Here is a 13,840-nt window from a genome sequence, read left to right on the forward strand (position 1 = left end):
AATCCATCACTTTGGCTAAACATTTTGGCTCAACATTTATGTGCTTTCCTGATTTTTATTTACTCCAAATGCAGGCTTATCTCGATGTTAACCCAATCAACCAATAAAATCAATCAGTTACTTCCTCCATCCACAATCGGTTAATATAATCAGGTAATTAGTGGCATAATGTGTTTAAAACATTAATTTGTAAGCAAATCATTCTGGAGTACATTCTCAGAATGGTAGTATGGGCACCCCTTAAACCCTTAGCCTTTTTTTTTTTTTTTTTTGTGTATTTGCATGTCATAATAATTGTTTCTACCTTTTTCCATGGATCTTTTTAATGACAGTAAAATTCTCCCCAGAACGTGATTCCCAGCACTTATCAATTATTTAAAGCCTGGCATCAGAGCTGTGACTTGATTGTAGGCCTATCTCACATCTTTATTTATGTAATACTATGAAACACAAAACGGATATTCGCCTACATTTTAAGTAGGCCATTCTTACTACGATAAATTGTTGCTTCATGTCAAGCAAGCAATATTTCTAAAAACTGTATAGGATACAACTTCAGAACTTTGAAGCATATTTGCAACGTCAACGTTACATCGTAGCTCACTCTCAAATCGTGCAGCTTCTTGCTCTTCGTCATTGATCGATAGTAATGGGCACTAACATAGATCTCAGATGTAAACCTGTTTTGACTAGAGACTTAGGGAGAAAAGCAAGACAAACTGCACAAATAATCCAAGGTTATAACTGTCTGTATTCAAGCTGGAAACATTAAGGCTAGTTGATGTTAACTAGGTTAGCTATATAACAGTTAAAGGAGCACTGCCACTAGGGTAGCCACCCGTCCTGGATTCTCTGGGACTGTCCCGGATTTTTGTTGTCTGTCCTAGAAAAAATAATGAAACGAAATGTCCCGAAATCTTAGTATTTTCGAGTGTTGCATACATTAGTATTGCTTAATGAAATGTAGACACCGTATCCAGTGTTCGTTCCTAAATGTAATGTAACAAATGGTTACACTCTTTATTTTTGTAATGAAAGAGGAATTGGCACCAAGCACAAGGTAGTTGCGCACCACATTCCTTCAGGCTCACACACCCTCAAGAGCGACTGACCAGCTTACTCAGTTTGCCAGCTTCGTATGTGTTGAGGATTTTTACAGGACTGAGGTGGCAACCCTAACTGCCACGCTTGTTACAGTTGAGTTTATTTGGATGAAATGCTTAAATTATGGGTGTAGGCATTTTAAAAATCACCGTCAGTGTAGCCGTTTCCTAAATATAGGGCAAAACTTCCAAGGGCAAACACGTCAGTTTGGCTTGAATCTCCAGCCTCTGTTTCCCAGAACAACAGAGTAACAGGCACTCAAACTCCACCCTTGAACACTGACCCTGGTTTATGGATGGCCTCTAACTCGGAAAAGTCAGAGTTGTCCGTCACATCGCTCAGGCTAGCCAAGTTAGGTTCAGTGATATTTGTATGCTTATGTTACCGTGTTTTCTTGGGAGTGTCATGTGATCGCCAGGATGGGTAGCCGTCCATAAACCAGTCTCTGCGTTCAAGAGAAGCTTATAATTGCAGTAATCATTCAGATGTTGCTTCTGAGAAAGGAGTGTCCTTCCACAGATAAAAATTTTTTCAATGATATTATCGATTTGAGCAGCAGGCCTAACTTTGCCAGCCTACCACCAGTAATATAGGTGGCTAGTTTTTTTCGGTAAGAATCTTCCTTACATGACTTGATATAGTCTAACGTTAGCCTTTCTTGCTGATGACTGGCTAACTGATTTAAGGTTCTGATACGATTCGGAATGTTTCAAAACTAGTTGTTTTGTGGTCCCGATCGTACAATAGCACAGCTAGCTATGATGCCTAGTCTGGGTAAATTCATTGATTTAAGAAAATTGCCGTTCTATAACTACCTACACACCAGCCACTTTATTGTCCCCAGACCTCAATCCAATGAAAAGATGTTTCAAGAATGATATCTACAATGGACTCACACAGAATTAGAAATTAATAAGATTTTCTTTATTATATTTCAAGGTAAAGTTTAGTTATAGTAAGCTGGAACAGGCAACATTTTTCTAAGTTTCATTAATGTTTTAACCCATTCAAGTCTCACCGGCCCAGAGTTTTTTGGCATTCGTTCCTTTTTTTCATGTTGCAATTGTAGTAACAGAATCAGTTTTAAAGTGTTAAAACTCACTTCTATCGGTATAACTTTTTTAAATAATTTATTTCAGATTTTTCCCTTTTTAACGTGATTCCAGAGGAAATTTGTTACCCACATCCGTGTTCAGCTCATCAAAGAACCAACTACGGAGATGTTGTTGAAGTGACGATTGAAAACATTTTAGCAAATTACATTATATTTCCAATGGTGTATAGTTTGTTAGGCTTGCATAAAACAAAACCGCAATTCTTTGCCTGCTTAACAAAACCATAGCATTTTCAATATGCACACAGATTGTTGTTGTTGAGATTTTATGCCAAAAAAGGTTTGAATCTCTCATCTCAGTGAATATTTCTGAGGAAGACAATGAAAACACAGTTGACTCCACAATAGAGGGCATTTTCAGTGACAGGACCTCATTTTATATCGATGGGCATCTAAATACATTCCCTAAATATTTTAATATTATTTAGTATGCTTATGAATAAGGAGCCAGCCTGCTTTTGAATAATAAATAGCATGTGAAATTGTGAAATGTGTTTGACTTCAATTGATATATTAGTATACAAGATGGTATTTTTGTGATTCGTTGTACTTATTTTTTATGATCTTCTCTACCTGTTGCTGTCTTGAGGAGAGCTGCAAGGAGAGGGAAGTTTAAACAGACAGATAGGGGGAGTGGGGGGGAGTGCAAACACTTTTTTATACTAAACTTGTATAGTTTAGTAAGAACAATGCATTACTTTACACCTCATAAGTTAATATAAGTTCCATGTGTCCTTTTAGTCTCCAAATGTTTGGTGATATTGATATTTGAAAGGGGAGTTGACCAATGTTATGACTTGGCTCCACTGTGTTTCGATAATAATCTTTATGCAGTCAAAAACAGAAAATCTTTTCAGTGAGAAAAAAAGCTTCCACTTTCACAGTGTTTGAGCTTCTGTAACTTTGTTCTAGTAATATTTAGAGTAATTCTAAACCCCAAAGGGTTAGTTTTTAGAACAGATCAGAATTATACCTGTAGACAAAAGAGTTCAAGATTAGTAACCATTTTATTTTGGGAATGTGGTTTTCAAGCGTAAGTCAAGATAAGGGGCAATATGTTAAATTGTCTATTGGAAACATACGTGAAGGTTGTTGTATATGACACTTTACATGCATATTTTGTACAATTAACATCAGTGGGACACAAATGGAATGGAAAAGTGGAATCACCTATATACAGTGAGCACCATAAAATAATTGGACAGTGACACTTTCAGTCTGAAAGGATACAATGACAATGAGGTTGAAGTGAAGGTTTAAAATTTGAGGGTGTTTTCATCCATATCATTCATCCATCCATATTGCAAAAAGCCTGGGCATGCCCATGTCAACAGTTTGGTTCATTATTAACAAGGAAAAAAACAACTGGTGAGACAGGGAAAGACCACCCTTTGCCTTTAAAACTGCATCAATTATCTTCGGTAAACTGTCCGGAAGAAAATCAGCAGAAACTTCGCACAGTTCTTCTGTAGAGTTTGGCTGTCTCGCTTCAATCAAGTTATCATCTGAAATGTGGTCTTTTAGTTAATGTGCAACTTTATTGAATTAAATGCAAAACATTTGCCTATTTTTGAAGAATTAACGTTTGGAAATATCTAATTCTGTCTTTTCTACTGAGACACAGAAATATAAAATATCTATGACCAAATTTAAAAGAGAATTATGCGAAACAATTAAATAAATAAAAAACTTTTGCACGATACTGATGCTGATGCTTGATATGTGTAGAATGTACTGTTAACTGGTTAACCAATACTGCTTATGACCGCTAGGAGTCATATATAAAAAAGTTTTAACTGGAGTACTGACGAATTGAATTGCATTTTCAAACTTTATTTTGGGCCATCTCAATAGTTAAATGTCAACATTGTAAGTCAGATAATAGTCTAATTGCCATATTAAAGATTTACATTTACACTGACATGGTGCAGTGTAACCTCACAGCTGCAGAAGTCAGAGGAGTCAAATCCCTGTAGTTTACGTCCAGGCATGCTGGTCGATCGTGTGCCATTTTTTAAAATGCATCAGTTAAAATGATAATTCTTATTGTTTTCATCCCTCTTCCTTATGGCTTTTGTCTGATAAGACATAATTGGCATGAAATCTGTAAATATGCTGCCGTTAAGAACTTTGTTACAGATGGGGTTGTGCACTCAAAATTGTGGTCACGCCTAATGATAACGTGTATTGCTTTATTTATATGCAGATAACCTTATAGTGGGAAAAGAAGTTCAGTTTGCTGGTAGTTTAAATGTCTGTGTCAACGAATAAATACGGACGAAGAAACTCCATACAATCAGCCACAGATTTAAAACACACATAAATTATTTGCATTCATGATGTAGAATTCAATTCCCTGCTGTGTTTGCATTCTCAACCCTTATGTAAATGCAAATTGTAATATTGCGTGCAACATTTGTGATCAATTACTTTGTTTATTTTTATATAGATACAGCATAGTGGAAAGCCACGTTCAGTTTTCCAATAGTTTCATGGTGTTTACATTTGAAACCCCCTGGAATATAACAAACTACTGTAGCTTGTCGATTGCTAGTATTGAATGTAACGCCTGCCAATCGAGTGGTGACTCTGTAAAGTAGCAGTGTTGCGCTTTTTCCTTACTTTTTCAAAAGTTTAACCTCAAAAAAAGCTGCACCGTTTAAAAAAAACGTTTACAAATCAGTTTCGGATAACCGTTTAAAAGTTTAACCTTTCAGATTTGGTAAATGGTAAATGGTTGGCATTTATATAGCGCCTTTATCCAAAGTGCTGTACAATTGATGCTTCTCATTCACCCATTCATACACACACTCACACACCGACGGTGATTGGCTGCCATGCAAGGCGCCGACCAGCTCGTGGGTTAGGTGTCTTGCTCAGGGACACTTCGACAGAGCCCGGGCGGGGGATCGAACCAGCAACCCTCCGACTGCCAGACGACTGCTCTTACTGCCTGAGCCATGTCGCCCTAGATTTCACACCCCTAATAAAGAATTTTTGTACAATCCAGTAATCAATTAATGGTAATATTAAATACTACTACTACTATTAATAATAACAATCCATCCATCCATCCATCCATCGTCACCCGCTTATCCGGAGTCGGGTCGCGGTGGCAGTAGGCAAAGCCGGGTATTCCAGGCATCCCTCTCCTCAGCAACGCATTCTAGCTCCTCCTGGGGGATCCCGAGGCGTTCCCGAGGCGTTCTCCCCCCAGTTGGACGAGCCCGGAAAACCTCCAAAGGGAGGCGCCTGGGACGCATCCTGATCAGATGCCCGAACCACCTCAATTGGCTCCTTTCGATGCGAAGGAGCAGCGGCTCTACTCCAAGCTCCCTCCAGATGTTCGAGCTCCTCACCCTATCTCTAAGGCTGAGCCCGGCCACCCTACAGAGGAAGCTCATTTTGGCCGCTTGTGTACGCGATCTCGTTCTTTCGGTCACTACCCAAAGCTCGTGACCATAGGTGAGGGTTGGGACGTAGATCGACCAGTAAATCCTTCTTCACCACGACGGTCCGGTGCAACGCCCGCATTACTGCTGACGCTGCACCGATCTGCCTGTCGATCTCACGCTCCCTTCTACCCTCACTCGTGAACAAGACCCCGAGGTACTTGAACTCCTTCACTTGGGGCAAAGACTCGTTCCCAACCCGGAGGGAGCAATCCACCGTTTTCCGGCAGAGAACCATAGCCTCGGACTCAGAGGTGCTGACTCTCATCTCGGCCGCTTCACACTCGGCTGCAAACCGCTCCAGTGCGTGCTGAAGGTCACGGTCCGATGAAGCCAGCAGAACCACATCATCCGCAAAAAGCAGAAATGCGATTCTGAGGTCACCAAACTGGACACTCTCCTCGGCTGCGCTTTGAGATCCTGTCCATGAATACCACAAACAGGACCGATGACAAGGGGCAACCTTGGCGGAGTCCAACACCCACAGGAAACGTGCTTGACTAGAATGCGGACACAGCTCTCACCTTTGGTTATACAGGGACCGGATGGCTCGTGACAACGGCCCCGGTACTCCATACTCCCGCAGTACACCCCACAGGGTTCCCCGGGGGACACGGTCGAAAGCCTTCTCCAAGTCCACAAAGCATATGTGGACTGGATGGGCAAACTCCCAGGACCCCGCCAGCAACCCTGCCAAGGTAAAGAGCTGGTCCACTGTTCCACGACTAGGACGGAAGCCACATTGCTCCTCAGCAACTTCCGCCAGGGATATAGGTGCAGATTGCCCAGAGTCTTCGGGCTCTGCCTCTTCCACAGAGGACGTGTTGTTCGGGTTCAAGTGCTCTTTCCACTGCCCGACAACATCCCCAGTCCTTCTCCATAGCCTCCCTGTACTCCTCCTATACTCGGGTTTTTGCTTCAGCGACTACCGAAGCTGCAGCCCTTCTAGCCACCCGGTACCTGTCTGCTACTTCAGGGGACCCCCGGGCCAGCCAAGCCTGAAAGGCCTCCTTCTTCAGCTTGACGGCCTCCCTCACCGCTCCCTCACCCACCAGTGGGTTCTTGGGTTGCCACCCCGACAGGCACCGATGACCTTCTGGCCACAGCTTCTGCTTGCCACCTCTGCAATGGAGGCTTTGATCATGGCCCACTCGGACTCCATGTCCCCAGCTTCCCCCGGGAAGCTTCACCCTCACTACACGTTTGGGTTTACCGGGTCTGTCCGGCAGCCTCCCCGGCCACTTGATCCAACTCACCACCAGGTGGTGATCAGTTGACAGCTCTGCTCCTCTCTTCACCCCAGTGTCCAAGACATACGGCCGCAGGTCTGATGATACGACCACAAAGTCGATCATCGATCTTTGGCCTAAGGTGCTCTGGTACCAAGTACACTTATGAGCTACCCTGTGCTCGAACATGGTGTTTGTTATCGACAATCCATGACCAGCACAGAAGTCCAATAACAAAACACTGCTTGGGTTCAGATCAGGCAGGCCATTCCTCCCAATCACCCCCCTCCAGGTTTCTCCGTCATTGCCCACGTGAGCGTTGAAGTTTCCCAGCAGAACTATGGAGTCTCCGGGTGGCACCCTTTCCAGGATGCCGCCCAGTGACTCCAAGAAGGCCGGATACTCTGAACTGCCGTTTGGTGCATAAGCACAAATGACAGTCAGAGCTTTCCCCCCAGCAACACGTAGTCGCAGAGAGGCGACCCTCTCGTTCCCCGGGTGGAACTCCAACACAGTGGCGCTCAGCTGGTGGCTTGTGAGTATCCCCACACCCACCCGGCGCCTCTCACCTTGAGCAACTCCAGAAAAGAGACCAGCCCCTCTCCAGGAGTTTGGTTCCAGAACCAGTACTGTGCGTGGAGGTGAGCCCAACTATATCTAGTTGGTACCGCTCCGCCTCCCGCACTAGCTCCGGATCCTTCCCCACCAGAGAGGTGACGTTCCACGTCCCCAGAACCAGTCTGCGACGCCGAGGATCAGCACGCACGGATCCCCGCCTTTGCCTACTGCCCGTTGGGCAAAGCACCCAACTCCGATGCCGACCCCTGCAGGTGGTGAGCCCACAGGGCGGCGACCCCACGTGACCAGTTCGGCTGGGCCCCATGGGATAAGGCCCGGTCACCAGACGCTCGCCGACGAGATCCCCTCCTGGGTCTGGCTCCAGCAGGGGGCCCCGGTTTCCCTTTTCCGGGCGAGGTAACTGGGTCATTGTGTGGCCGTATCAATAATAATAATAATAATAATAATAATAATAACATTAATAATAATAAATAATAATCATCTGTTTACCAAGTGCCATTCCAGATCCGTTACCTAAAACCCTGCCTAGGTTCCCCACCAAAGGTGGTATTATAGACCTTGGTAAATACATTTGTGGTTGGTATATTTATAGGTATACATGTGTCTTTTTTACTGCAATAAATTAAGTTAATTAAAAAAAAAAAAAGGTTATTTTTTTATTTTTTATATATGCCTGTTTGTCATTCAGATTGTCTGAGAGAAATTATATTTAATTTTTTTATCCAGTGTTAGTTAAGGCGGTACCGTTCTTTAAGCCTTAACTATGAACCACTGCGGAAAACACTCAATATGCTAGATGCTGTGTTATAACTATAAGATCATCATCATAATAGCTAACACGGACATTAAGAATTCTATCCATGTTCAGGCTTGTAGACTCATCAGCATTTAAGGAAAACATTCCTTTTTTCAACTTGTCAGATAAACATTGCTACTGCTGTTTATAGGTTTCCTGTCACACACTGTGCAGAAACAACAACCAGCTTCACAGAGTTTCTTGCACCATCTCCATTCATTTTTCACTCCCCACTCAATTAGGCTTGTCTCTTCCTGAGTTTGAATGAACTTCGCTTCCATGTTTCAGCGGATACTTTGAATTTTGTGCACAGAATGAAGACTGGCACGGTGACTGACAGATAGTACCTTCCTACTTGTTTGATGAAAAAACTGCCTTACTGGCACACCATTGATAATTGAAGAATAAATGTTGCAAGACTGAACGTGATTGGATAGGATGCATCCAGAACAAAAACAAAGACACACGGGATTGCGTTATGACATTTAAGTGACATTTTTGTTTCATAGTTTCAGCCTTCGTACCTCTTCGTGAACAGTATGAGAGCAGCTGACCTCATGCTGACTGCCGGTCTCCACTTGGTTCTGACACACCAGGCACATTTTAAGACTGAGAGCCGCAGCCTAAAGGAAGGGGAGAGTGAGATACAGAATAATACAGGAGGGAGGAGAGGGAGAAAGAAGGAAAAAGAGTATCAACACATCTAACCTGTACAATAATAAAACATTGTTACCCAGGCTGTTCAGCAGTACTTACCTGTGGCGGTTGAGTTTGGAAGACCTGGGCTACAGCTGGTCCCTGAGCAGGGAGAGGGGCTCTCTGCAGCTGGTGAGCTGAGCCAGGAAAAATCCTGGCTCCAGGTGGAGGCCTGATTGGACCCAAATGCTGACACAAAAATAAACATTATCTTCTGCATAACACATGCAAGAGCCATAATTACATACGTTGATGGGACACAGACATCAGGAAGTCAAGGTATGCAAAAGATATTCAACCAAATACAAAACAAGACTTATTTGATATTATGTTACTTCAGACTACAGTTTATCCCCTTAAGTCACAGGGCCAGAGTTTATGTGCATTCAGTCCTTTTTTTTACGGATACATTATCAATCAATCTGGTCACAGGATAAAGGCTACCATTTGAAATAAATACAAATTAATGGTTCTATTTGTGTAAACAATTTTACAATACCATTGTTTTATACCATTTATTAATTTTGCAACATGTCAGGTGACAAAACAAATGTGGGGGGACCTAATCAGCCAAAAAGCATTTTAGAACTGCACAGGACACAAATCAAGCTAAAATTGGTATTCTTTTCACGACAAGGGTCCAGCCATCATCATAACAGATTTAGATTGCAAACACCTTCCAAATGCAGAGAAACATCAATGTGAAAAAAAAAAAATCAGTGTGAAAATGGTATCGGTACCAAAATGAAAATTTTGGTTTCGATCCAACACTAGTCAGCAGAATACTTCTAGTGTAAGCACAATTGTGTGAATGCCTCACCTGTCGATCCATCTGTGTCAATCTCTGTGCTACCTGCAGGGTGAGCTCCTCCATTGACAGCCCGGCCATGGTGCCCGAGCGTGATGTCTTAATCTGCTGCAGCACAAAGATTAGTGTGCCCCTAACCAGAGAAACCAACACAAAAATAGAAACCACCATCACATCAGCACTATAAAAACTGAGATCAGCTGGCTTTTAACCATGAGCATATGATTTATCTGTTTTTATAAATTAGCCTTTGAGTACTTGTGTGCTTGCATGTGTGCATGTTGTTGGCATTTGGCATTGGCATTGCATGTGTTTATGAGTAAGTGAGTTTGCTAGCCCTTGTGGTAGGGAGGGCAAAGTGGAGCTTTACAATGTAGACCACTGTGTGTGCACATGAGCTAGCCAATACATTTCTCACAGAAAACGTAATTTGTCCACTTTTTTATTTCACGGTAGTGGAGATCAAACTTACAAGCCTTTACTGGTCCCCGTACGAGGTCAGCATTTAAAATTGACAGAATGCTGGTCAAATGAGCGCTTAAAAGCCAGAAAAACTGTCATTTTGTCACATTAAAATGCCACATAAGCACAATTATTGTCTACAGCACATTAATGTAAGGTTAAACTGATATTTAAATCATAATATTCATATTGCTTTCTGGAAATAAATTTTTCGGTTGTCCTCCCTACTTGTGGTGAACCAGGAAGCTGCTAAGTGTTTAAGCCTTCCCTTGCCAGTACATAGCCTCCCTCTAACCAAGACTCCTGCCAGACCTCCCCCAAGGCTACACACAGGATCAACACATAAGACTTGATGCATGTAAACTTGATGCATGCAAACATTCCCTGTTAATACAGCAGCGGCCATCATTGGATGCAAAAGACAACCAACAAGTGTGTGTATGCGTGTGTGCATGCACGTGGGTGTGTAGGTGTGTGTGAGTGTGTGTGTGTGTGTGTGTGTGTGGTGGGGGGGGGGTTAGGGAGGCAGTGCAGTACCTGCTACAGGTTGGGAATCGGGCTCCCAGTTTATCCAGTAGCTTGTCCAGTTTACCAGTGGGCTGGGCTGGGTTAAAGGAGGTGGAGGCAGGTGCAAGGCTGGTAGCAGGGGGCTGGGGAGTGGGATTTGGTTTGGCCAAGGTTTCAGAGGACATGGTACACTGGAGGGTGGAGGAAACAGCTTCGGGGGTCACTCTCGCAGGGGTGTCGGTCGAAGTGGGGTGAAGCTGCTGGAAGGGCATTCCCATGGAGACAGGAGGGGGCTGAGACATAAAGGGGCGGGGCGAAGTCATGGGACCCAGAACCAACTCCAGCTACAAGGACACAGAATTATTAAATAAGAGACAGGTAACATTCATTTACACAGGCTGTATTCAATTATGCACAGGTACATAAAGTAAATTACCTTTTACTGACAAACAAGCACCATTCAGTAATGTTAATCATTCACAGGCATAACCCCTGATAGGCACTCACTGTGGGAACTTGTGGTAATGGTGGAAGGGAAACAGGAGGAAGACTGTCCCGCTGCTGGCCATTCTGGAGACACTGCAACTGCTCATTAAACTGGAGCTGAAAAAAATAAACGAGAAAAATATGTATCTTCTACCCTCTCTCCTTTCTTCACCTCTCTGTCTCCTCCAGTCTTACCTGCAGGTTTCCCATGTAGGTATGGCCAATGTTCACATTCTTGTCCCAATCCAGTCTATGCTGAAGGTGCTGCTGAGATGTGTCTAACCTGGAGGAAACAACAGTTTATTACAGGACACCTGCACATCAAACATGGATAAAGTCTACACATCAAACCCTCAGGAAGTCTGAATATCCATGAATGTCCGAGTTCATGAGAGAACAGAGAAATTCATGTGCATATTTGCCACACTGAATGGTTTTAGATCTTTAGACAAAATGTAATAGGAGCCAGAGTAAACGCAAAACAGTTTTAAAATTATTGTTAAATATATTTAGCGAAAAGTGTTTTTGAAAACCCATATCACCCATATGAAAAAGTAAATGCCCACCTAAACTAAATAACTTCACCATGAACTGAATAACCGTCTGCACCATAATTGCAAACGTTATGTTCTTGTGTGGGAATCTGTGGGTGTTTCTCAATGGGCCTCATGCAATAAGTACTCGTAAGAAAAATTTGTACGATTTAAGAGAACTTTCATCGATTTTCTCATTTTTAGAATCAGGTAACACTGAGCTCTAATTCCAACGCAATATCTCTGTAAACACAATGTAACAAACACTGTAGGCTTAATTTTTAATTATCACGCTGTACCTACATTGTTACAATGTTAGCCCTAACCATATCCCAAGGTATTGAATGCAGTAGACTAACAATGAGTACATTGTATTGTATTCCACAAACAGTAAAAACAAATGTAACATATTTGAATAGCAATATTCTAGTAGCAGGATGAAAGTAGGAATCCTCATTTGCAGAAATAAGTTTACTGTTACTTCCTGAAACATCATCTTCAAACATAACTGGTTTTATTGTGGGTCATTTCAATATATCAGAGCAGCAAGTCTCTGCTGCATGACAAAAAATAGAAAAGGAATGTAGGTTCAGAAATTAATATAGGTTCAGAAATATGCCACAGAGATTAAAGGGAGTGATTTGGCCAGGTTCAAGGGAATGTCGTAACTTGAATGTCGAGTGAGAGAGGAAATTAATACTTGACAAAAAAAGCATCTAGCGATGTACTCCTATGTAATAAATGTTTTTTTTTGTATTGTATTCTGACTCATTATATTAATGGTGGAGCAACCAGTTAAATTTAAGGAGTGATATGGTTGCTTGACATTTTGACCGCATTATAAGTATCTAAATATATTACACTGTTATGTTTATTGTTACTCAACTATTGTGTGAAGCCATCCCATACTACTAAAATAACTTCGCTCCTAAATATTTTCACTGAAATGATTAATAGTTCACCCTTTATGAAAATAATACATATAATCTCCTGACTGTACCTACATCAAAGGTAAATTTATGATTCCTCACATTAACAGGTAAAGGTTTCTCATTTCAACTGAAAAGGAAAAAACAGACAGCACAGAGACACATGAGGAACACAAATTAGATCGATGCACAGATGGACAGGCCGACTGTACCGGAGGGTTTGGAGATATCGCTCCGCTTCAGCAATCCATTCTTCCACCTGAGAAATGATCACTTCCCTTTGCATCTCCAAAGCTGATATCTGTGTGCACACACACGCATATGTGCTTTCCTAGAAGTTACACAATTAAATATTCCTTCATTCATGGACAGATTAGCAGTCATTGGTAGGCTATGGCTGAATGATGCAATTTGAATTTGCAATTCCACTTAGATTTTTTTTTTGGTATTCATTTGGTGTAATAAACACCAAAGAAAAGGTATATAAATCACTAGATGCTTATAAGCATGTTGTTTGCGGTCATGTCCAGAATATGAAATACCTATTTTGTTGATGATTTCTGTGTGCAGCAAGGTGCTTCCTAGCCAGAAACAAGGACACAATACCAAGTTGTACAGTGGTTTCGTGTTCCATTTTGTGCTTCTGCCTCGGGAGATCAGCCCCGTTTGCCACTGTAACTGTTTGTATAATCACCATCAGGTGGCAAATGTGGGCACTCAAATCCAGAGCTGTCTGAAATACTTGCAAATGTTCCGACAGTAGAAGGCAGCAGAGTGTACGTTTCAAGAACAATCCACAAACTCCAAAACAATAAAGATACAGTAAACTATAAATATTCATAACTTCGTTCTGTGCGATAACTAATTTCACAAATAATCATGTTCAGAATCAGCTTAGCATTATATTGTAGGCTGGTGATTAAAGTTTGAATTGGGATTGGGAAATCTGATGCTAGATCTGCATATAACGGCAATATTTGCTTTTTACATTTTTGACCATCCGGGGCTATTTACTAAAAGACTTAGGCCTATTTAGTCATTAGTGTGGCACAAAACTATAATTTAAACAAATAATTTCTCAACCTGTTTTCTTTCATTTTCATTGATTGAGAAGCTGAGTAATCAATCAGAAATTAACACGCAGC

At 42.0% G+C, this 13,840-nt stretch overlaps 1 protein-coding gene across 3 annotated transcripts in view; it reads right to left on the reverse strand.

The window, feature by feature from the left end:
* rnf214 (ring finger protein 214) overlaps positions 1 to 13,840 on the reverse strand; it is a 38,146-nt gene that overhangs the window by 4,260 nt on the left and 20,046 nt on the right. For all 3 annotated transcript variants that reach the window (XM_061249916.1, XM_061249915.1, XM_061249914.1), the window contains 7 exons: positions 12,908 to 12,996; positions 11,429 to 11,516; positions 11,255 to 11,350; positions 10,778 to 11,091; positions 9,791 to 9,911; positions 9,031 to 9,159; positions 8,799 to 8,897 (listed from right to left, as the gene is read on the reverse strand). In XM_061249916.1, the coding sequence (XP_061105900.1) occupies positions 8,799 to 8,897; positions 9,031 to 9,159; positions 9,791 to 9,911; positions 10,778 to 11,091; positions 11,255 to 11,350; positions 11,429 to 11,516; positions 12,908 to 12,996 (936 nt within the window). The remainder of the gene's footprint in view (positions 1 to 8,798; positions 8,898 to 9,030; positions 9,160 to 9,790; positions 9,912 to 10,777; positions 11,092 to 11,254; positions 11,351 to 11,428; positions 11,517 to 12,907; positions 12,997 to 13,840) is intronic.

The sequence above is a fragment of the Conger conger genome, chromosome 7, assembly GCF_963514075.1.
Source record: "Conger conger chromosome 7, fConCon1.1, whole genome shotgun sequence".
NCBI lineage: Eukaryota > Metazoa > Chordata > Actinopteri > Anguilliformes > Congridae > Conger > Conger conger.